General features: G+C 35.9%; 2 protein-coding genes across 2 annotated transcripts; both read right to left on the minus strand.

Moving 5' to 3' along the window:
- Positions 1-1,241: 1,241 nt before the first annotated feature.
- On the minus strand, positions 1,242-1,961 carry LOC142238882 (uncharacterized). Its single transcript, XM_075310608.1, has 2 exons — positions 1,801-1,961; positions 1,242-1,729 (listed from the first exon to the last, which is right to left on the minus strand). The coding sequence occupies exons 1-2, from the start codon at positions 1,855-1,857 to the stop codon at positions 1,319-1,321; spliced, it is 468 nt and encodes a 155-aa protein (XP_075166723.1). The 5' UTR covers positions 1,858-1,961; the 3' UTR covers positions 1,242-1,318.
- A 13,252-nt stretch (positions 1,962-15,213) lies between these two features.
- MetRS (methionyl-tRNA synthetase 1) lies at positions 15,214-21,757 on the minus strand. The gene is made up of 9 exons (XM_075309468.1): positions 21,503-21,757; positions 21,260-21,381; positions 20,545-21,179; positions 17,858-18,061; positions 17,696-17,800; positions 16,998-17,631; positions 16,421-16,938; positions 15,771-16,356; positions 15,214-15,706 (listed from the first exon to the last, which is right to left on the minus strand). Exons 1-9 carry the CDS (start codon positions 21,603-21,605, stop codon positions 15,557-15,559), a joined length of 3,057 nt encoding a protein of 1,018 aa, XP_075165583.1. The 5' UTR covers positions 21,606-21,757; the 3' UTR covers positions 15,214-15,556.
- Positions 21,758-25,080: the final 3,323 nt, after the last annotated feature.

The raw sequence follows: 25,080 nt of genomic DNA on the forward strand, positions 1-25,080 counted from the left end.
TACAAGGTCATGATATTTTCGTAATTTTAATGACGCATTATGGAATTCTCATAATGTAATGAGCTACCAAAAAGAACATACTATTGTCGAAATCAAAATCTAACCAGCCAAACAATTAATTAAACAAAATTTGACTAATTTAAACATAAATTCACTAAATAAAAAAGCCCGAATATTCTTCTACGTTCGGACAAAGCGTAACATTTATATCACTATATTGTAAATTCCCGTAAACTATTTTGTTTTGTTTTGTAGTCAACACAAAAAAGTCAACAAATTTAAAAACGACTTTATTAGTTTTGAAGAAATTTTCAGAATTTCAGATAAGTTGACCTCAGCCAAATAAAATTTTGTTTCATGTAAAGATACCCGTTTTAAGTCGAATCACCTAACGGTACGATCACACTAGGCAAATATTTGACAAAAATCAAAATAGAATTCGTCACCACAGTGAAATCACCCAGCAAAAAAATTTGGAAGTTCTTCCAAAGGCACAACTTTAAAAGCACTTCCAGAAGATGCACTCCCAATGATGTTCTTCATTTTAACTACCCTGGAAGTGCTTTTAATTCAATTTTTTATAACATACTTTTTTTCAAACTTTTAACGGGTAAATTTAACTCATAAAATGACGCAAATCATTTAGATTTTGTCGAAAAAAATGCTAACTCCAATCTGAAAAAATTGTGAATTTTTTATAATATTTGAGGTCAAACGTTTCCGAAAAGCGTTAGAATCCATTAAAAATTATAAAAAATTATAAAAAATTTTATTTGACAAAATATGACAGAATTTTTTTAATTACATCCAAAACATTGAATTCGGATCACACCTAAAGAAGTGATGCAAATTCAGTGCAACGGCTGTTGAAATGGAGGACTTCCGTCCTATGACAACCCATGTTAAATGTATCGCTTCTGTGTCAATTTTGCACCACTTCCGGATCCAAAAAGAACATTTTCATTACTTTTTGGCGACGCTTTTTTTGCTGCGGGTTGTTCTACCTACCTGCTAGAACAACCCACAGCATCTCGAACATGACATATGTTAACAAAAATTTCTGTATTCATATCGTCCTTCCTTCGTCCTAGAAATTCGGTACATGAATCATATTTGGTGTTCTCAATCAAATTGTATTTACAGTAGAAACAATTGTATTGAATCTTAAGTCCTTAGATAAAGATGAATGACCATTCAATGAATGAGAAATCTGCCAAAGCCACTTTAATGAAATTCATCCATTTTGTATATTAATTCACATAAATTTTATTTATTATTTAGGATTTGGACCAACGTTTTGTTATATGCTTTAATATACTTATTCTGCGTCATAACCTTCTTCTTGGCCATAGCCAAATCCATTGTTCTCTCCGAAGTTATTTCCAGATCCAAAATCGAACAAGACTGGAAGGAATTTGAAGAAATTTCCAAGTCCACGTAATCCCTGTGCTTCGTCATCATCGCTACCTAGATATTCAAAGGTCAAAGGGTTCAGAGGAAGTTGTGGGGGGAAAAAACCGCCATCGAAAACAGGAGTATCTTCGTCATATTGCTGTTGGCCATCTGCGCCTTGAACATCAAAGCCGCCCTCGTTTTCGTACTGTCCATCAAAACTCCTTGGATCCTGTTGGTAATTTTCAGGTTTTCTGTAGCCTTCGGCATCATCATACTCCTGATCCCATTCGGGGACTGAATTGAATGAATCTAAATTTTGTCCAGCGAAGCCATACTAGAAAATACAAAGGGACTATTAGTATTCACAGACGACACATTCTTATCTTTGGATTTAACACAACTCACTTTGGCCTGGCATAGAGCGGAAAGGGCTAAGAGTCCAAAGACAACGAAGTACTTCATGTTGTAAATGCTGATAGATAGTAACAGACATCAATCAGACATCTATTTATATGAAAATAATTCCATAGAATGAAATTGAATTAATGGAGGCAGTTATACCAGCTTCCAGAAAACAAATAAACCGCTCTATCCAAATAAACATCCGTCGTCTACTTTACTATTTGCAAATATAATTGCAGAATAGAAAACAAATATTAGAGTTATTGAATATAGAATATCATGCAATTTAAGATAAATAATGCAAAGTAAAACATATTCCTATGAAAGACAATTGCAATCGCAGGAAAATTTTAAACCGGGTTTGAAAAAGTTTCACAAACTAATCTGCTTTCCGAACACTGCGACACTCCGCCAACTTTTTTATACCCTCTACCATACACTGAAAAAAAGCTTGCGGGGTTCCAAAGATTTTGTCCTTACGCCAATAATTTTGGTTTTTATTCCGATCCAAAGAAGCGGAGAAGGATATCATTAAGACACGTCTTTCCTTTAAATTTGAGTTTTACGTACTTGATACTAGGAATCAAATTTGAATTCATTCTTGTTTGAACTTGAACATGAACTTTGATTGTCAATATTTGCTTATATTCAAATATATTTTATTACCTAGAAAAAAAATGGAAGTTGTTCCACAAACATGTCTTTTAAAGCGCATCCCGGAATACCCCATAATTTTTTTCCACACTCAGAAAATTGAACGTCGTAACTACAAGTAAATTCACACAATATTCTTTCTTGTTTGAACTTGAACATGAACTTTGATTGTCAATATTTGCTTATATTCAAATATATTTTATTACCTAGAAAAAAATTGGAAGTTGTTCCACAAACATGTCATTTAAAGCGCATCCCGGAATCCCCCATAATTTTTTTCCACACTCAGAAAATTGAACGTCGTAACTACAAGTAAATTCACACAATATTGAGTAGATCAAAATTTTACTCACAGTTAGTTAAATTTAACTATTTATGAACAAAATTAACTCAGTGGAAGTCAATTGAACTTACGGCCATTACCAGCAAAATGGTTAAGAACTCCCAATGAGTTCGTAAGTGGACTGAAGCAAATATAATAATAGGGAATACGTATTTTCTCGAACGTACGAAGAAGTTTCTCAGCGCTACTGAACTTTTACTGTGCAATATTACGAAGTCTAGTTGGACACGAAATTTCCATTTTTAGTATAAATAAACTAACGATGAATGTCAATTCTAACTACCGTTAAGTGAATGTGCTCGTGTGGTGTTTCTAAAAATAGACACCCTTGACTGTATGTGTTAATGAATACATGAAGCCAAGCAAGAAAAGAATAAACAAAGTCACATTTGGTTGTTGATGATTATAAGAGCTAAGTGGCCCAGCGGATAGTGTGTTAGAAAACTGATGGTACGCGGTTCGATCCTCCGTCCGGACAAAAGGTAAAATTTTATAAAAAAGGATTTGTACTACAGAAGAGTAAGTGGTTTGTACCAAATATAATATGACATGTAGAAATGGGGATCCTCCCCCTTGAGGTCTCCTTGCTCCAAGTCACCAAGCGGTCTAGGAAATCCAGAACAATTTTTTTGTTTTTAAAAAATGTATTATTTAGTTAATTTTTTACTTCTGAACAGTTAAATTTGAACTTCGCAAAAGTTAAAACAAATTACTAACCTATAGGAAAATGTTGAACTTACTATGAGTACATGCTTCTTTAGCGACATACGAAGTTCAATATTAACACTGGTTAGTTAAAAATAACTTGCTAATGGGTTCACTCTTCTCTGAGTGCACTTTCGATGCAGTCCTTTTGGACAAGCCCACAAACTTTTCTTTTAAAGCGCATCCCGGAATCCCCAATCAATTGTTTCTGCTTCTATGCAGTCCTTATGGACTAATTTTAGAAAGTACGCTATTAGAATATTTTAAGTAAAAATTTAAGTTTTGGACAATTAAATTAAAAAAAAAAAACAAAATAGATAAAAAATTAAACAGACCCAGGTTCAACCCCTTGTGGAAACGAAGAAGTTTTTCAATGTGTAAAAATTAGATAATAAGAAAAAAAGCGTAACATCCAAATGAACTTCCAAGCCACAACTTCTAAAGCAATGCAAAAGATCCAGATGGAGTACTTCCGTCCTATGGCAAGTCCATGCAAAATTCATTGGATATGATCCAAGTTTGCACTACTTCCGGATCACAAATTGGGTATCCAAACTACTTTTTTGGAAGCTCTATTTTTTTGCTGGGTAATGACATAATGACGTAGCCAAAGGGGTTTTATTGGGGTTTCATTCACACACACTTAAATTATTGTGTTTAAAAATTGTGCCCGAAACACATTTTGTTTATATCGGAACATATGAAAAACATATTTTTCTAACAGTGTAACAATGAAGCATTAAAGTTTACTAAATTCGTACTTTTTTCGTATTTTTCTTCCTGGTCGGTACATTTCCAGATTTTCTCTGTTTTAATTGGCGACCGGACATATCCCCCAACGGACATTTCGCCCAAAATGATTTTTGGGCGTTATGACCTCCAATGGGGCGGTCACATCGCCCAATTTTAGTTTGGGCTTTATGTCCTCCCTCATCGCGGTCATATGTCCCAAAAAATAGGCGGTCAAAACGCCCAATATTTTATGGGGAAAATAATGTCGGAATACAAATCAAAAACTGTCCTAAATGAAGTAGTTTTGATTCCCAAGTTTGGTTAACTAAATACGTACGGTATTTAATTCAAAATGCCGTAACTAGATAGACAGTGCAGATCTCGTGGTCTATAAGAAAATTAAGGACGCTCCACAACGCCCCCAAGAACTCATAGCACTATTTGCCAAATCAGAACTAAATGTGCGAAAGTGTGCCGGAAAAGATATTTTAGCAAACCACTATTATGGAAGCCGATTTGGCATACAGTCTCTTTGTGTTCCACCCCAGTAACTGAAATAATGAATAATATGGATGATGGAGATGCTATTGTTTTATTGATGCCCCTTTTTCGGTCGTTCCATTTTATCTTATGGGTACAAGAAATTACTAATATTTACGAAGGTTACAAACGACATGTAAGTATAACTGTGTTAATTTTTTAAATCAAGTTAATAAAACGAAAGATGCAAGAACTTGAGGACAAACTGTATGTGATGAATTTAACAAAGGATTCGCGTGCGCGAATTCTCGTCGTCCTCAAATACTAGCAACTTTCAGTTTATTATCTTGTTCTAAACATTAAAATTGGAAAGAGATGAAATGATCGACGTGCTGCTGATGGATACTTGAAATAAATCGCGCGCTCGATTTATTTCAAGTACCCATCAGCAGCACGTCGATCATCTCATCTGCCTCCAAATCGCGCGAGCGAATCCTTTTTAAAATTCATCACATTCAGTTCATCCTCACATTCTTGCAACTTTCGTTTTATTATCTTGTTCTAAACATTAAAATTGGAAAGAGATGAGATGATCGATGTGCTGCTGATGGGTACTTGAAATAAATCGCGCGCGCGATTTTCATCATCAGCAAATCGATCATCTAATCTTTTTTCCAATTTTCAGTTTAAAATACATAATTTTCAATACAGCATTTGTCTGGTTTGTTCAAAAGAAAAAAAATATCAATTTCCGAATTTTCATGTTTCAATATATAAATTCAAATGTCTTGAAGCTTAAACCGACCTATTTCACGAGCGAAATAGGTCTTCGTAGTGCCACTTTAGCCGCTTTTCCATTTCAATCGTACGCTGAGAAGAAAAATAGTAAAAAATTATGTTCAGTCAAAAACAATTAAAACAAACGATGAAGCCAAGATATGCTAGTTTTACATCTTCTTCCAGCATACACAATAAAAACAGGATTCGATATTTGTCAATAAGAGGCATATCTGTCTATTAAATATTTAAAAAAAAAATTATGGATAGATGAAGTACCCAGCAAAAAAAGCGTCGCCAAAAAAGTAATGAAAATGTTCTTTTTGGATCCGGAAGTGGTGCAAAATTGACGCAGAAGCGATGAATTTAACATGGGCTTCTCATAGGACGGAAGTCCTCCATTTCAATAGCCGTTGCACTGAATTTGCATCACTTCTTTATGTGTGATCCGAATTCAATGTTTTGGATGTAAATTAAAAAATACTGTGATATTTTGTCAAATAAATAATTTTTATAATGTTTTGTAATTTTTAATGGATTCTAGCACTTGTCAGAAAAGTTTGGCCTTAAATATTTTCAAAAATGCAAAATTTTTTTCAGATTGGATTTAGCATATTTTTCGACAAAGGCGACCGGACATATCCCCCAACGGACATTTCGCCCAAAATGATTTTTGGGCGTTATGACCTTCATTGGGGCGGTCACATCGCCCAATTTTAGTTTGGGCTTTATGTCCTCCCTCATCGCGGTCATAAGCCCCATAAAAAAATGTGGGTGTTATGACCGTTTGAATCTAATTGAATATAAACAATACACACAAAATTTTTTTTTTTCAGATTCAATCACGAAATTAATTGATGCAATTAAATTTTAATTGAAATGTCTTCAATCACAGAAATGATAGTATCAATTAAAAAATTAATTGAAGGTTAATTAAAAAGTTAATTGATCCAATTACAAAATTAATTGATACTATTATTTTTGTGATAGATTTTTGTTTCAATTAAAAAATTTGTTGAATCAATTACATTTTTAATTGAATATTTTTTAAAACTCAATTAAAATTTTAATTGGGAAAATTTTCGTGAAAATTTTTTGTGTGTAGTTTAAAATAACAAAATGTATTTTTTTTAATCATTCAAAAGCTAGATATGATTACTTCATCTATCCATTAATTTTTTTTAATATTTAATAGATATATATGCCTCTTATTGACAAATATCGAATACTGCTTTTATTGTATATGCTGGAAGAAGATGTAAAACTAGCATATCTTGGCTTCATCGTTTGTTTTAATTGGTTTTGACTGGAACAGAATTTTTGACCATTTTTCTTCTCAGCGTACGATATGGAAAAGCGGCTAAAGTGGCACTACGAAGACCTATTTCGCTCGTGAAATAGGTCGGTTTATGGTCCAAGACATTTGAATTTATATATTGAAACATGACAATTCGGAAATTGATAATTTTTTTCTTTTGAACAAACCAGACAAATGCTGAATTGAAAATTATGTATTTTAAACTGAAAATTTATTTATTTCAAGTACCCAGCAGCAGCAAATCGATCATCTCATCTCTTTCCAATTTTAATGTTTAGAACAAGATAATAAAACGAAAGTTGCAAGAATGTGAGGATGAACTGAATGTGATGAATTTAAAAAAGGATTCGCGCGCGCGATTTGGAGGCAGATGAGATGATCGACGTGGTGCTGATGGGTACTTGAAATAAATCGCGCGCGCGATTTTTTTCAAGTACCCATCAGCACCACGTCGATCATCTCATCTCTTTCCAATTTTAATGTTTAGAAGAAGATAATAAACTGAAAGTCGCTAGGATTTGAGGACGAACTGAATGTGATGAATTTAACAACGACCGAAAAAGGGACATCAATAAAACAATAGCATCTCCATCATCCATATTTCATTCATTCATTATTTCACTTACTGGGTTGGAACACAAAGAGTCTGTATGCCAAATCGGCTTCCATAATAGTGGTTTGCTAAAATATCTTTTCCGGCACACTTTCGCACATTTAGTATTCACTCATATGTTCTGATTTGGCAAGTTCTTGGGGACTTTGTGGAGCGTTTTGCACCATTTTCTCCTTAATTTTCTTATAGACCACGAGATCTGCACTGTCTTTCTAGTTACGGCATTTTCAATTAAATACCGTACGTATTTAGTTGACCAAAATTGGGGATAAAAACTACTTCATTTAGGCCAGTTTTTGATTTGTATTCCGACATTATTTTCCCCATAAAATATTGGGCGTTTTGACCGCCTATTTTTTGGGGCATATGACCGCGATAAGGGAGGACATAAAGCCCAAACTAAAATTGGGCGATGTGACCGCCCCATTGGAGGTCATAACGCCCAAAAAACATTTTGGGCGAAATGTCCGTTGGGGGATATGTCCGGTCGCCTTCGACAAAATTTAAATGATTTGTACCGTTTTATGAATTCTTACTCTGTTTTTAACCTATTTCAAACAAAAAAAGTTAAAATTACCCATTAAAAGTATGAAAAAACCACGATATAAAAAATTTAATCAAAATAACTTCCTGGGTAGTTAAAATAAAGAACATCATTGGGAGTGCTTTTAAAGTTGTGCCTTTGGAAGAACTTCCAAAAGTTTTTGCTGGGTAATCATATATAGCTTTTGAATGATTTAAAAAAAATATATTTTGTTATTTTAAACTATTGTTTATATTCAATTATATTCAAACGGTCATAATACCCACATTTTTTTTATGGGGCTTATGACCGCGATGAGGGAGGACATAAAGCCCAAACTAAAATTGGGCGATGTGACCGCCCCAATGGAGGTCATAACGCCCAAAAATCATTTTGAGCGAAATGTCCTTTGGGGGGTATGTCCGGTCGCCGTTTTAATTTTCCCACTTGTTGAACAATGTTTCAATTCGACTTAGAATCAATGTGACAATAAGGCACCTGACATTGTTGTTTTTGTAATACTAGAAGTACCTTCCTTAATATGTCTTACTTTCAAATAAAAAATGTCTTCAAAATAAAGTGTTTAAGAACATGTTCTAGTTTCCAAGAGCTTCCAAAACAGTACACAGAAAAAAATATCACCAAAATATCTCTAATTAAAAAGTTAATTGAAGTTGAAAAAATGTTCAATTAATAAATTAAATTCATACAATTAAATAAGATAGAAGCATTATGTTAATTAAGTCAGTGATTAAAAATTATAAAATTTTTAATTAAAAAATTAATTGATACAATCACCATAAATTAAATTTTTAATTGAATCAATTAAAAAATTATTGAAATTTTCAAATCAATTAATTTTTTAATCAAATATTTTTTATGCCCAATTGTGATTGATACTATCACTTTCGTAATTGAAGGCATTTCAATTAAAAAATTAATTAGATCAATTAATTTCGTGATTGAGTCAGAATTTTTTTGTGTAGTTTGGATCCCCAATTTGTGATCCGGAACTAGTGTAAACCGGATCGGATGAATTTTGCTCCTCCAAGAGGCTCCGGAGACCAAACCTGGGGAACGGTTTATATGGGGGCTATATCTAATTATGGACCGATGTGGACCAATTTTTGCATGGTTTTTAGAGACCATATACTTACACCACGTACCAAATTTCAACCGTATCGGATGAAGGTTGCTCCTCTAAGAGGCTCCAGAGGTCGTATCTGGGGATAGGTTCAAATACGGGCTATATAGAATTATGGACCGATATGGACCAATTTTTGCATGGTTGTTAGAGACCATATACTAGGATAGGTTAGGTTAGGTTAAAGTGGCAGCCCGATTAAATTTCAGGCTCACTTAGACTATTCAGTCCATTGTGATACCACATTTAACTAAAAGTACTTATTAACAAACTGCTTAAATTAACGTTTTCCAGGTCCGCCAGTAATCTAAAGCTATATGCTCCTAAAATTCGCTTACGCCTTACACAAAAAGCAGGACACTCACACACACGGTTGAAAAAGACTGTTTTTCATATGTTTGGCTATAAACATTATATGTTTGGAACACAAATTTTTAAACACAATATTTTTGAGTGCAAGCATATAATGTTCATAAACTAGCATAATATGTTTAGGACATATATGTTAATATGTTAGAACATATTATGTTTGGGACATAAAATGTTTGTAAATTTAATATGCTTGGATGCAAACATATATTAATTTAGAAATAGCCTATAAACATATATGTGTTTAGTAGCTTGGAGCGCTATTTAACAGGAAGCGATATTGAATTAAGTTGGTGGTTGTTGCTTGTTATTACAAAATTAACATTTTATTTTTCCTTGGGCAATTGATCAGCTACTTCTTTGATCCTTACAAACTGTGTGGTCCGCTGTCCGAATCCCCGTCCGGCAAAAGGTAAAATTAAAATAAAAAAAAAATCATAAAATTGAATAATTTCTTCTACAATGTTTGTATTACAGAAAAAGGTGCTAAGAACTAAAAAATCTCGTGGAAGTGAGAAAGATGTCGGGGAATATACAATTGGGCAGAAACAAAATTTTGAGCATTCAGGTCGAAAACCTATGTTGTTAGCACCTATATTACCTGTTTATTTTCATAATTCATTATGATTGTAATAAATAAAATTTTGAGCACAATATTGTTTGGGAGAATTTTTGTTAAGCATATAATATTTTTGGGTGCAAAATGCTTCCAAACATATTATATGGTCACATAATAACCTATTGTTTTTTGGAAGACAACATTATTGAATTTGGATGCAAAAATACAAAATGTTTGGAACTTAGACTACCCAAACATATATTATTTAGACCAATATGCTTTCAAACATATTATATATTGGTAGAGATCAAACATATAAATGCTTGGGCAATACCCCAAAAATGTATATGCTTGAAGCAAAATATGTTTGGGAGTATATGTTACAGAAGCGATTTTTTGTGAGGGTGCAAGGGGTGTTTAATTGATTCCTTTTCCTCCACATCATGAGAGCTTATACAATACTTCGCACCTATAGTTTTTGCAAATTCGCCTATCAGGCAGCGACCCGTTATAGCAGATATCAGGAGTGCTATCTGACGCCTTGAGAACACTAGCATATCTAGTGTGCGGTTTAAGTTTAAATGAGGCCATATTTGCTTGGTGTCGTTACAACCCTTGCAATTCTCCCATCGAATATTGGCCATCATAACAGCCTTCTCACGCAGTAAGAGCTTGCAGGTGGCCAGAGGCATACCAACAGATTCTAGTTCCCCTGGAATATGTAAGGTAGTTCCTAGCCTTGGTAACACATCTGCTTCGCAGTTCCCCGGTATGTTCCTATGGCCAGGCACACATATTAGGTGAATATTGTACTGCTCAGCCATCTCGTTGAGAGATTTGCGGCAGTCTATGGCCGTTTTCGAGTTAAGGAACACAGAGTCCAAGGATTTTATTGCAGGTTGACTGTCTGAGTATATATTAATGCCAATATTTGTTGGAACATTACTTCTCAGCCAATTCACCACCTCTCTTATTGCCAATATTTCAGCCTGAAAAACACTACAGTGATATGGTAATCTTTTCGCTATTCGAATTTCCAGATCTTTAGAATATACTCCGAACCCCACTTGTCCATTCAATTTGGAGCCATCAGTATAGAAATCTATATATCTGTTATTCCCCGGGGTCTGTGTACACCACGCCTCACTGTTGGGAATTAGAGTTTCAAACTTTTTGTCGAAAAGTGGTTTTGCCAGGGTGTAGGCACATCTGGCATCACTTTGAGGACCGAACTATGACCGTACATTTTTTCCGACCACAGCGATAGCTCGCGCAACCGCACAGCCGTTGTTGCAGCTGACTGTTTGGCCAAAATGTCTAAAGGCAATAGATGTAGCATGACATTAAGGGAGTCTGTTCCTGTCTTACTAAATGCGCCTGAGATACATAAGCTCGCCATACGCTGAACTTTATCTAAACAAGTCGGTTTCTGAAGTGCCGGCCACCAGACTACAACACCATATAGCATTATAGGTCTAACTACTGCCGTGTATAGCCAATGCACAATTTTTGGTTTTATGGTTCTTGAATAAGAACTATATCTATGTCTCCTTTCATCAGGAGAACTTTTAAGGCAGCACAAGCGGCCTTACAATGGTGAAGATTTATCTGGAGGAACCGTAGAACCATCCAAATTTTCAACCACCGTCACATCAGCCGCTTCAATTGAGTCATCAAGGGCTTCCTCTTCACAGATCTCGGTGACTCTCGCAACAATCCGCGGTTCAGCTTTGGTGAGGTTTGAGCCTGTAGAAACTTTCCGCATATGATTTCCGCCATAGTCTGCAGGTTTTATGTCTCTTTCGGCTTCGCTAGGAGATTTTTTCACTGCTGACTCTACCGGCGGCTTGTCCGTTTCGGAATCCTTTGGCTGATCGCTTTTGTATACCTTCATACGGATATCATGAAAGCCATAACTTACACGTCCTTGGGTCTGGGCTAGATGTGGCAGCGACTCTATGTTTAATATAAACACCGCATGTCGTCTTGTTCCATCCACCTCATCCAAACGACCAACCTTCCAATCGGCGGTTGGAAGATCTGGGTTACATTCTTTTAGTCTCTCTAGTATTGACTCAGGATCAGGAGGGTTTGCCGGTATCCATGCATGTGCTCTAGGTTTAGCCGGTATGTCTTTTTTATCGACTAACTCCAAAGCGGCTCCTTCCCAAACTTTACCAATTAGCATCAATGCAGCTTTAAAGCAATTCATAGACCTCTGGTCCGCAAAAGCTATTAACTTATATCGTCCTTGATACCATCCAGCATCTTGCCGTCGAGGACTTGGTCCGGGAAATTTTTTCGAATCTCTGAGTAGACACCAGGCATCGCGTTCTCAATTTCCCCCCATTTTTGCCTTGGAATCATACCGTCCAATGCTCCTTTATCAATAATAGCCATCACAAGGCTGTCTTTTGCAACTGAGGCAAACGATCTTCGATCCCGTTTAAAGGATGGCAGCTCATCCAGTGATCGTTCCCTTTTTCCAGCTTCAAGATTTCCTTGAGCCCATTTTAAGGAATCGCTTTGCTTAGCCGACAACGTGCTTGGGTCGACTGATCCTAATTTCTTTAGGATAAACAAAGCATTTCTTCGTTCCTTGAATCTCTTTCGAGAGGGATTGCCTCCTTCTGATGTCGTCACCTTAGAAAAGGTTCGACTTGCCAAAGTGTCACAGCCAGTCGACCCGTCTACAGGTCGACTAATTGGGCCTGACTCTTGGTCGTTGCCCAAATTTATAACTTCAGTCGTTACCCGCCCACTGGGCCTTGAAGTTAGCAACCCAGTAGATGACTTTGAATTTCGCTGCATGGAGGTTTATTATTTCCACCACACATGAAATTCGTAATAAGTACTTATTACGATGAAATACTCCGCTATTAGAAAACACGTCCGTTCAGTTCGACGGTTGAATAATGAATATACGGTTGAATATAATGAATATAATATACTAACACCACGTACCAAATTTCAACCGGATCGGATGAAATTTGCTTCTCTTAGAGGATCCGCAAACCAAATCTGGGGATCAGTTTATATGGGGGCTATATATAATTATGGACCGATATGGACCAAATTTTGCATGGTTGTTAGAGACCATATACTAACACCACGTACCAAATTTCAACCGAATCGGATAAATTTTTCTCCTCCAAGAGGCTCCAGAGGTCAAATCTGGGGATCGGTTTATGTGGGGGCTATATATAATTATGGACCAATTTTAACATGGTTGTTAGAGACCATATAACAACACAATGTACCAAATTTCAGCCAGATCGGATGAAATATGCTATTCTTAGAAGCTCCGCAAGCCAAATCTGGGGGTCCGTTTATATGGGGGCTATACGTAAAAGTGGACCGATATGACCCATTTGCAATACCATCCGACCTACATCAATAACAACTACTTGTGCCAAGTTTGAAGTCAATAGCTTGTTTCGTTCGGAAGTTAGCGTGATTTCAACAGACGGACGGACGGACATGCTTAGATCGACTCAGAATTTCACCACGACCCAGAATATATACTTTATGAGGTCTTAGAGCAATATTTCGATTTGTTACAAACGGAATGACAAAGTTAAATACCCCCCCCCCCCATCCTATGGTGGAGGGTATAAAAACGTTTTCTCTCCCACCAGGGGTTGAACCTGGGCTGTTGGCACCATAACAGAACGCCTTAGCACACTCAGCCACAAACCCCATTGAACATGAAGCCTGATATGTCAATTCAAATGTTTGTGATATTATCGTAATATGACACCAAGTCATTATATGAAATGTTCTTTATTAGTATGAATGAAAAAATAAAGAACGCAGATTCAAATCTCAAATATTATTTTTTATGTTATACATCGGTTTTAGTTTATTATTCTTGGCATATATTTTTGTAAATAATTGAATTAAAAATTCTCGAAATTTACAAAACCTTCGCAAAAGAACCTCCTTGGATGTGAAAAAGTCGACTGACACATATCCAAATCATCGTGAAATTATTAATTTTATTTTATTTTTTCTTTTTTACTTTTTTATTGATGTTATTTTATTTTTTGCGACATTTAACATTCAAAAATTTTAATTTTGACTTTAATCGACCAAATGGCGCATTTTATAAGTCTGATCCAAAATAACTTCATCGGAAGTGGAAAAAATTGATGGGGGATCTCGGGATGCTCTTAAAAAGAAATGTCTGTGGAACAACTTCCAATTCTTTTTGCTGGGCAACGTCAAGTTGACCTTAGTCAACAAGTGTTTCTTTCGTATAAAGCTACCCATATCACTTAACTATAAGGGCACAATGACTTCATTGAAAAGTTTATCGACTTCTGGACAAACAAACTTTATATCAGATATATCTTCTATGATAAGCAAAATTCACATTCGTATTTTAAGGATAATAAATTTTTGGCCTCACGAGGATAGTTTTTCAGTGTAGGATGGGGGTATTCTAACTTTGTCATACCGTTTATAACACATCGAAATATTGGTCTCAGACCCCATAATGTATATATTTTCTTCGTCGTGGTGAAATTTGGACTCGGTCGGCGTCAACTCCAAGGGGCTACAACAACGACCAATACATTTGAAGGCAATATTGAATATGCAGACCGTCTTTAAACAATAAGCCCCATATCCATCATAGACCTAGGAATTGCTACTGTACTCAATGTTTGCTTTCAGTTTTTGCTGTTGCCATTTTTCATGTCTGAAATAATTGTTCCATTGCAAATGTAAATCTTCGAGGCAAATGCCATCCACAAATTGTGTAGAAAATTGGGTTCAACTAGATCTTAGGTTAGGTTAGGCCAGCCCGATGTATCAGGCTCACTTAGACTATTCAGTCCATTGTGATACCACAGTGGTGAACTTCTCTCTTATCACTGAGTGCTGCCCGATTCCATTTTAAGCTCAATGACAAGGGACCTCCTTTTTATAGCCGAGTCCGAACGGCGTTCAACATTCCAGTGAAACCACTTAGAGAAGCTTTGAAACCCTCAGAAATGTCACCAGCATTACTGAGGTGGGATAATCCACCGCTGAAAAACTTTTTGGTATTCGGTCGTAGCAGGAATCGAACCCACAACATTGTGTATGCAAGGCGGGCATGCTAACCATTGCACCACGGTGGCTCCCTCAACTAGATCTTACGGGAACCCCCGTATGAAACTCCATGAAGAAACAAATCTCAAAACAAAACCAATGTATAATTGAAGACCAATTTATAAAATCATATTTATTGAGCATTTCATTATTACCACAAAATCGAATAAATAAAAGTCATTTAAAGGTGAAATATGTATAAAAGCTAAGAAACTCACTGCAAAGCAATGAAGTTCCAACAAAGAAAAACAGCATTTACTAGATGTTTGTAACAACAAATACAAATAGTAGCCATTCGCATAATTCTTCCCAGAGTTATTACACGAAGAGCCTCAAGTTTGCTTAAATTACAATATGAAAAGGTGAAAGCGAAGTACAAAAAGGACGACACATACATTGGATGTTGGAAAAAATTATCTTAGGCAATTGTGAAGGTAGGTGAGAGTTATTTCTTTTTCTTGTTTTTGCCCTGAGCATTTGCATCTGGAACCCCTGTGAGTGAAGTCAACTGCTTCTTGAGACCCAAGAGAATTTCTACTTCAGGCTTCCAAACAGATGCATCGCCAGCAGCTTTTAATGTGCGTACCTTTTCGCCCTAGAAAGAAGAAGGAAACAAATCAATTATGTTTATAACGTATGAAGGACAATGGAAAGTTTACTTGTTTAGCAATTTGGTCTTCCAGCTCCTTGACTTGGCCTGCACTGGTAGGAGCTGCCGTTGTAGATGATACTGGGGCAGTAACATTTGGACCACTTGACTGGGCTGCTGCCAATTGTTTTTTTAATTCTAAAAGTTTATTTACTTCAGGTTGCCATACAGCCTTGTCTTTTGTTTGGGCTTTAAGTTGTCGAACTTTTTCTCCTTGGGCTTGGACGGCAGATTCTAGTTCTTTGACTGATAAACCATTTTGATTGGTTTGAGTGGTAGAGCTGGCCTGCGCTTTACTTTGAGCCTCAGTCAATTGTTTCTTCAGATCCAAGAGAATGTTAACTTCAGGTTGCCACACAGCCTTGTCCTTTGTTTGAGCCTTAAGTTGTCTAACTTTTTCACCCTGGGCTTGTATTGCCTTCTCCAATTCGGCTACTGATTGTCCCGTCTGTGAATTGTTAGCATCTCCCAAAACTTGAGGGCCAGCATATTTCTTTTTCATTTCTTCAATAAAGGCTTGTTCCAATTTAGCAAACAATGGGGCTGGTTTGCCAATTTTGTGTCCAGCAGGTAACAATATGGTTACATAGGGTTTTCTAGAGAAAAGTTTTGTGATTACCAAAGAAAACTTGTGTTTTGTTTGCAATGAAAATAACTTACTCAGGATTTAAGCTACTCTTCTTTGTATTCAATTGCTGGAACATTGTGCGAGCAGTAGTAGGCATATATGGGAATATAAGATTTGCAAGAAGACAGGCTATATTAGCACAGAGACCAATAATTGTAGCAGCTCTAGCCTTTTGCTCTTCACTTCCCTTGAGGAGGACCCAAGGTTGCTGGCTTTGCATGTAACCATTGCCATGTCGAGATATGGAAAGTAGGTGGCGAATGCCATCACGCAAACGTGCCTTTTCGAGAGAGTTAATGTAGCCACGCAATTCACGATTGATGAGAGCCAAGAGGACTTCTTCGTCATTGGTGAGATTCATGGCGGGAACAATGCCATTAAAGTTCTTCTCACAGAAGACTAGAGCACGATTGACAAAATTGCCCAAGTTATTCAGTAACTCGGAATTATTTCTAGCTGCCAAATCATTCCAACTGAAACTAGAATCTTGACCTTCTGGACGGGCAGAAGCTAAATAGAAACGCCAAACATCAGCGGGAATTCCGGTATCCTGAAAAAATGCACTGTATAAAAATCTCTTGAAAAATAATAATATCACAAATAACTTGCCTGAGCATCGTTTCCAAAGACACCAATACCACGACTTTTACTGAATTTTCCATCCTCATAATTCAGATATTCTGTAGCCATTATATGGGAGACCAATGTGTGGCCCTTATTGATAGCCAACAACGCACTTGGCCACACTACCGAATGGAAAGGAACATTGTCTTTAGCCATAAACTGGAATAATTCAACATCAATGCCCTTTTCGGGTTGCCACCATTGTTTGTATTCTTTAGTGTAACGCTTTGTCATGGAAACATAACCGAAGGGTGCATCGAACCAAACATAGAACACCTTATTTTCGAAGCCTTTGTGTGGAACTGGTATACCCCATTTAAGATCTCTTGTAATGCAACGTGGTTTCAAGCCCTCTCGCAACCAGGCTCGGGTAATAACACGAGCATTATTTGTCCATCCTTGCTCCGAACGATCCACCCACTCACGTAGACTGGGTTCAATATTAGGCAAATCAAGGAACAATTGATCGGAGGAGCGTACAACAGGGGCAGTATTGCAGACCTTACAACGAGGTCTTATCAGTTCGGTAGCATTTACCAATTTACCACATTTGTCACACTGATCTCCGCGAGCATCCTCATAACCACATCCTGGATGGGGACATGTTCCTTCCACAAATCTGAATTTATATACAAAATCTATCTGAAATAAATAAAATGAATGTTTTCTTTCATTATTCTTACCGATCCGCCAAGAAACGATCACATTTTTGACAAAGCAGTTGTTCTACACTCTCAGTTAATATGTACCCATTTTTATAAACATCTAGGAAAGCATCTTGAACAATTCTGAAATTTAAAGCATACCATAACATTTTCATAGAACAAAAGAATCCCACTACTTACTCTGTTTGTTCTTGTGTGGTAGTTCGTCCGAAATAATCAAAACCTATTCCAAACCAGCAGTATATGGCATTGTGTAATTCGAAGTATTTATCACAAATTTCCTTTGGTGTGAGATTTTCTGCTAAGGCCTTATTTTCTGTAGCTGTTCCGTATTCGTCCGTACCACTTATCAAAAGGGTGTTGTAACCAGCAGCTCGCGAATATCTAAAATTAAATTATAATTTTAACAAATAGATTGCTATTGCTTCCTCTCATACATAATGTTCATTTTATTTCCCCGCCCTTTCTGACTGTAAGCCTCACAACGTAGGGCAAGCGTACTCATAAACTCGGACCATGACGAGTTGGAGGCAGAGTGTTGTAATTACAGATTTAATCGCATTACTACTTAAGTTAGTGTCAATATGGTGATAACTAGAGGTGTGCGAGTGACACGAAACTGTCGTGTCACGGGTGATTCACACGTGACTCGTGAACGAAATATGAAGAAACTTCCGTGAATGTGCGTGAATGGGACCAAAAATAGTCGTGCGTGAGAAATAAAATCGATTCGTGAATGTACGTGAATAAAATTCCTGCAAAATCACCCCCACGTCACGTTAATTGCCATGAATCGTGCGAGAGAGCGTGAGTACCGGTTTTCATTTCGTGAACGTGCGTGAGTGGCTACCAAATGTATCGTGCGTGAATAAACATTTTGCTTCGTGAATGTGCGTGAGTGTGAATGAAATTTCACTCACGCGCACACCTCATGTGATGGCATGGTATCAAATCAATACACATTCTATGGCAAAGACTCTGCTGGGAAATATAAACAACAACTAACCCAACGTAAACGTGTACGGAGGAAGAAGAAAGCCACTGTTCCAAAAAAGATGTCTCAAGGTGAAAAACAAGAATTGCGCCGTATGACTACTGCAATTCTAAAAAAATTCAGAGTCCACAACTCCTTCGAAGCTTTGCATTACAATGCCCAGACCAAAAAAAACTCAATCACGCCTAGAGCGGTGACTGAATCTAATAGCGATAGATCTGAATCTATAGAATAGCATGTGCCAGTCGACAAAGTTACACGGTTGCCACATATGTTGTTTGGTAATAGTTTAATTTGACAAAATTTTCTATAGCAAAAAAATTTTCTATAGCAATAATTCTTTTTATAGAAATAAAATTTCGACAAATTTTTCTATAGAAATAAAATTTTTATACAATTTTCCATAGAAATAAAATTTTGACAAAATCTTCTATAGAAATAAAATGTTGACAAAATTTTCTATTGCAACAAAATTTTGACAAAATTTTCTATAGAAATACATTTTTGACAATATTTTCTATAAAAATAAAATTTTGACAAAATTTTCTATAGAAATAAAATTTTGACACAATTTTCTATAGAAATAAAATTTTGACAAAATTTTCTATAGAATTAAAATGTTGACAAAATTTTCTATAGAAATAAAATTTCAACAAAATTTTTTTGAGAAATAAAATTTTGACAAAATATAGAAATATATATATATATATATATATATATATATATATATATATATATATATATATATATATATATATATATATATATATATATATATATATATATATATATATATATATATATATATATATATATATATATATATATATATATATATATATATATATATATATATATATATATATATATATATATATATATATATATATTCGTGATTCAATCACGAAATTAATTGATCCAATTAATTTTTTAATTGAAATGTCTTCAATCACAGAAATGATATTACCAATTAAAAAATTAATTGACACTCAATTAAAAAATTAATTGATCCAATTAAATATTTAATTGATACTATTAATTTGTGTGATTGATTTTTATTTCAATTAAAACATTTTTTAAATCAAATAAATTTTTAATTGAATATTTTTTAAAACTCAATTAAGATTTTAACTGGAAAAATTTTCGAGAAATTTTTCCAAAAAAATTACCCAAATCATACAGTAGTAAATGAGTTTGATATTCTTTAGCGAACTCTGTCGGTGTAACGCTTATAACAAGGACCAGTTTCCTTCTATCTTCTACATCGTCTACTTCTATCATTCCTGAGTCTCGTAAATTCAAAAGAATTTTACGGCAGATTTCTACAGAAATTTCCGTGATGCCTAGAAAAAGTTAGTGTTACAACAACCACTGCTCAAGGTGCATCGTAATGTATTTACTTGTCCGAAATGTTGAAAAGATTCGTCATAAATGAGGACCATATTGGGACAATCATGCGATACATAATTATGGGGACAATTGTTAAATTTCTTCCGAATGATGCCAAATTTGAAAAGTTCTTTGTTGTGGCAAAAAAGTCAAATTTTTGTATGTGATCAGCTGTTTTATTAACACGATAAATAACATAATGATATTGATGTTACGGGTCATAAGACTTTGGACCTACACCTGCTAAACAAAACGTAGATGGGACTATGAATGAAATAACATCCTAAGTCCATCCGCATTGCATACAAAGAGCCTTGAGTTCACCGTAATGTGAAACGCAGATGAAAGATTGAATCATGTAGAACTCGTTGATAAGAGAGAAGTTCAATGATAAATGATATAAACGGCATTTGCGGCATGTCGATCCTATATATTCCCATAGAAACTATTTATGATTACATATAGCAACTGTTTGTCAACATACCTTGCAAAGATATCTGCCGATAGAACACATCCAATAATATTTCCCAAATGAGGTACATTATTAACATAAGGCAGGGCAGAAGTTATCAACACATTGCGCTCTCCTGCTTTAGGTAGAACGGTGCGTGGTTCTTTTCGTTCAGTCGGTGCACTGTAAGTAAAGTTTGTACGTGCTGACGCAATTTCATCATCTGTTAAAGTGTCGGCCAAATTAGATCCAGAATCAGCCAAAAGTTTTGCAGTATCAGCAGAAGATGCTGGAACTTTGAGGGGCACATGATAAAGGCCACCAAAACGATTTGAATTTTGTAAAGCGTTGAAGGTAAGATCCTTGAGAGGCTCTACGGCAAGCACTGCTTGGACTTCGGGCATAGCATTTATTTTTCGATACCACACCAATACATTATCGATTTGCTGAGCACCTTTTAGAGTACCATCGGGAGCCAATAACGACCAGACGGAAATATCAGCGGCTGACAACTTGTCTCCTGCCAGGAAGGGTGATGAGGACAAGCGGTCGTCTAACTTTTTCACTAAAGCATTTAGGACAGGCATTGCATTGGGATTAGCACGGTGGCCGACACCCATATAATGGACCAAAGCGGGAGCTAGAAGAGTAGTAGACCATTCCAGCCACTGAAATATGAAAACGCCACTAATTAATACAACCTTTTCAAGGTCATTCCAAAATATTAACTAAATTAGTCAATGCATACTTCGTCTCTCAGCTGACCCTCATCAGGAAGTAAGTACTTAGCAACAGCATCAGTCGAAAATAGCTTTATACCACCATCCAGCTCCAATGTAGGCAATATTGTCAGATCCTTCCCTCTGGAATCTGTGGCCAAGGAAAGAAGTCGAGATAAAAATTTAATCAATGGGAATATATCAAATCAAATGTTTTAGTTTCTGAGTTCTTCATAGCCAGGATATTGCAATAAGCAACAAACACATTTTACCATTTAGGTTAACTTTTTCCACGACCACTTCACGTTTCGCAAACTTGGCCAGTATCTGAAGCTTCAAGCCAAAAGGATTCCCTTCGTTTGTGTAAATTTTCATTGTGAATCCTTAACAAATAACGAGAGTACTTTACTATCGAGTATTAATTCAATAAACGTGGCAAAAACAATTTTTTTTTTATTTTGAAACTAATTCCAACTGGACACAAAATTCTATTTAGGGTCCTAATTAGAACTGTCACAAATGATGTCTGTCAGAAAAAGAGTACCATGTGGTAACGAGGTTGCCAGATTAGTAGATACGACAAAATGCATAGTAGACCTACATCCACTTCACACTTACATATTTGTCGTAACACACATTATTAATACGCCACACCAAAGAATGAAGCCGCCGAGTCGCGCCGCCGATTTTAGCCGCCGCCGACTAGTTTTTACCAGTCGAAGCCGTCGCCGAATTTGTCGACTCATCTCGACTCAAAGTTAGTTGCAAATTAATCAAAAATATTGATTGAATCAGAAAAAATTGTTAATAATGGTCATTTTTTGTTAAAATGTTTAACTTTCCACCCAAAATCCGTCAGTATCAAGTTGCTATAATAATTTTGCAAAAATTTGGCTCAGAAAATTTGACTTAATCCTAGTACTAAGATAACGTTTTAGCGCGAAAAACTGTGATACTCCATATAATAAGCGTTAGCGCGGAAGAAAAGCGAAATCTTTGATTTGAGCATTTTTAAACACATATTTATACAACCCTAGATTTTGCGCACGAAAAAATAGGTAGGCACATTATTTCGTATAAATAAGCTAACATCCTTGCGTTTGAGACCCTATTTACGGAGATAGATGAAGATATTCGGGTTTCGCAGAAACGAACGAACAGCCAGTTTCTGTATGTCGAACGAGCTCTATCGTTCGACCGAAATGCATAAAAACAGCTGATTTTTGGTTATAAATTCAGCTGTTTGTTTCCATTTCAGTCGATCGATAGAGCTCGGTCGACATACAGAAACAGGCTGTTAGTACTTAGCATTATGCGCTTTACAGACTATCAGTTATTCCGGACGACAGTGCTCGTGTCTAACATATCCCATATATTGTGCACATTATCAGTTAAGTCCGAAGTCGTAATCGATACTGCTGCATGTTTACGGTAAATATATCGATAACATATTTACCGATTATTTAGTCATCGCCGACAAGTCGTATCGATCCGACACACTGTAACAGCCTGTTTCTGTATGTCGACTGAGCTCTGTGGATCGACTAAAATGGAAACAAACAGCTGAATTTATAACCAAAAAACAGCTGTTTCTATGCATTTCAGTCGATCGATTGAACTCGTTCGACATACAGAAACAGGCTGTAAGATTCTTTACAAACACCGACATTCCGTCCGGAATAACTGATAATCTGTAAAGCGCATTATGTGTAAATGTGATTGTAAGATAAGTTGTACAACTAACCTCATTACCATTCGGATACAGAGAATGAAGCCGACCCATTTTTGTCGGCGGCGGCTGACACTAAATTTTTGTCTCCGGCGGCGGCGGCTTGACGGCTAAGCCGATATAGATTTGTCCATTCGGCGGTGGACAATTATCCATTATAAAATCAATTTGAAGTTATTCGAATGGTAATGAGATTAGTTGTACAACCAATCTTACAATCAAATTTACATTGACTTCAAATTTTCTGAGCAAATTTTTTTGCAAAGTTATTATAGCAGTGTGAAATAGATTGATTGTGGGTGGAAGGTTCAAAATTTTGGAATAAAGTACGACAATTAGTAATACATTTTTCTGATTTAAATCGATATTTTTGATTAATTGGCGGCTAAATTTGAGTCGAGATGAGTCGATATATTCGGCGGCGGCGTCGACTGGTCAAAAATCGTCGGCGGCGACTGAAATCGGCGGCGCGACTCGGCGGCTTCATTCTCTGTTCGGATAACATCAGATTGATTTTATTATGGGTAATTGGCCGCCGTCGATAAGACAAATTTATATCGGCTTAAGGCCGGTACTATGTTCATTCTTGCGAAAAATTTTTATGGAAACCATTATTTCGCACATAGAAATCGGCGTTTTTTTAGGTAGCTTGGAGCGCTATTTTACAGGGAGCGATATTGGATTAAGTTGGTGGTTGTTGCTTGTTTTTACAAAATAACATTTTATTTTTCCTTGGGCAATTGATCTGCTATTCCTTTGATCCTTTGTATAGTTTCGGAACAAAAATATGGTCCGTGTTTGATTTATAAACCCGCACATATAGTTTTTAATAAATAAATTATTTCTTAATTCACATTGCAAATGGCGTCGTGCTATAAACGTCAGTTTTTCAACACGAAAAAACAAAGTATCACAAATGGAAAAAATTTCGCAAATTTTTCGCATTTTTTGGTTTTGTATGGAGTTTCAACGCGAAAACCGAACAGAGTACCGGCCTTTAGCCACCAAGCCGCCGCCGCCGGAAGCAAAAAATTAGTATTAGCCGCCGCCGACAAAAATGGGTCGGCTTCATTCTCTGCGCCACACAGAACAATATCCACCCGGAAGAATGCAAATAAAACACTTTGCAATATTCCTAAAGGCCGGTACTCTGTTCGGTTTTCACGTTGAAACTCCATACAAAATTAAAAAATGCGAAAAACTAGCGAAATTTTTCTATTTTTGTTATACTTTGTTTTTTGTCGAGTTGAAAAACTGACGTTTATAGCATGGCGCCATTTGCAATGTGAATTAAGAAATAATTTATTTATTAAAACTATTTGTATGGGTTTATAACACAAACACGGATTATATTTTTGTTCCGAAACTATAAAAAGGATCAAAGGAGCAGCAGATCAATTGCCCAAGGAAAATAAAATGTTAATTTTGTAATAACAAACAGCAACCACCAACTTAATTCAATATCGCTCCCTATAAAATAGCGCTCCAAGTTACCTAAATAAAAACCGCTTTCTATGTGCGAAATAATGGTTTCTATACAAATTTTTCGCAAGAATTAACCTAGTACCAGCCTTAAGAATGCAAATGAGTTCCTCTTTACAACTTTCTATAGCTGATATTAGAAACTATCGTTTAAAACCGAAAACTAGCATAAAGTTTGGCAAGTGTCTTATGTAAAATCCCCAACGATTTGTACGAAAAATGTGCGCAGTTCAGACCATAAGTTTTCCGGACGAAATTTCTGTTTTTGTAACGAATAGTAAGTGGACCTTACAAGTTCGGATAAATCCTGCGACACAACATGTAGCATACGTTGTATACGAATTCCAAAATTCGTCGGAAAAGCGAGAAGTTGTACCACGTCAAGTTACTATATTATTATGTGTCTTTCTAGATAAGTTTAAAACGACGCCAATCAGAGTCCCTTCAAACTGTTGGAAAAGGTGCATCTTAAGATAAGGCCGGTATGCACCTCTAGCGAAAAATTTCATTCTCATAAGAAATGCATGGCTATTTATGCTAACGAAATTTTCGGTAGCGTTCAATTTCGTAAGCTGGTACGCACCTCTAATGAAAATAACAGGGTTGTCAAAAGCATATTTTGGCAGCAAACATTTAATT

This window comes from Haematobia irritans, chromosome 5 (genome assembly GCF_050003625.1).
Source record: "Haematobia irritans isolate KBUSLIRL chromosome 5, ASM5000362v1, whole genome shotgun sequence".
NCBI lineage: Eukaryota > Metazoa > Arthropoda > Insecta > Diptera > Muscidae > Haematobia > Haematobia irritans.

Bases quoted from the DNA above. Each gene is read 5' to 3' on its own strand.
- LOC142238882 (XM_075310608.1), bottom strand. From the start codon at position 1,857: ATGAAGTACTTCGTTGTCTTTGGACTCTTAGCCCTTTCCGCTCTATGC. The intron at 1,730-1,800 runs GTGAGTTGTGTT...TGTATTTTCTAG, and splicing joins CCGCTCTATGCCAGGCCAAA to TATGGCTTCGCTGGACAAAA.
- MetRS (XM_075309468.1), bottom strand. From the start codon at position 21,605: ATGAAAATTTACACAAACGAAGGGAATCCTTTTGGCTTGAAGCTTCAG. The intron at 16,939-16,997 runs GCAAGTTATTTG...GCATTTTTTCAG, and splicing joins TCTTTGGAAACGATGCTCAG to GATACCGGAATTCCCGCTGA. The intron at 15,707-15,770 runs GTAAACTTTCCA...TCTTCTTTCTAG, and splicing joins AAGACCAAATTGCTAAACAA to GGCGAAAAGGTACGCACATT.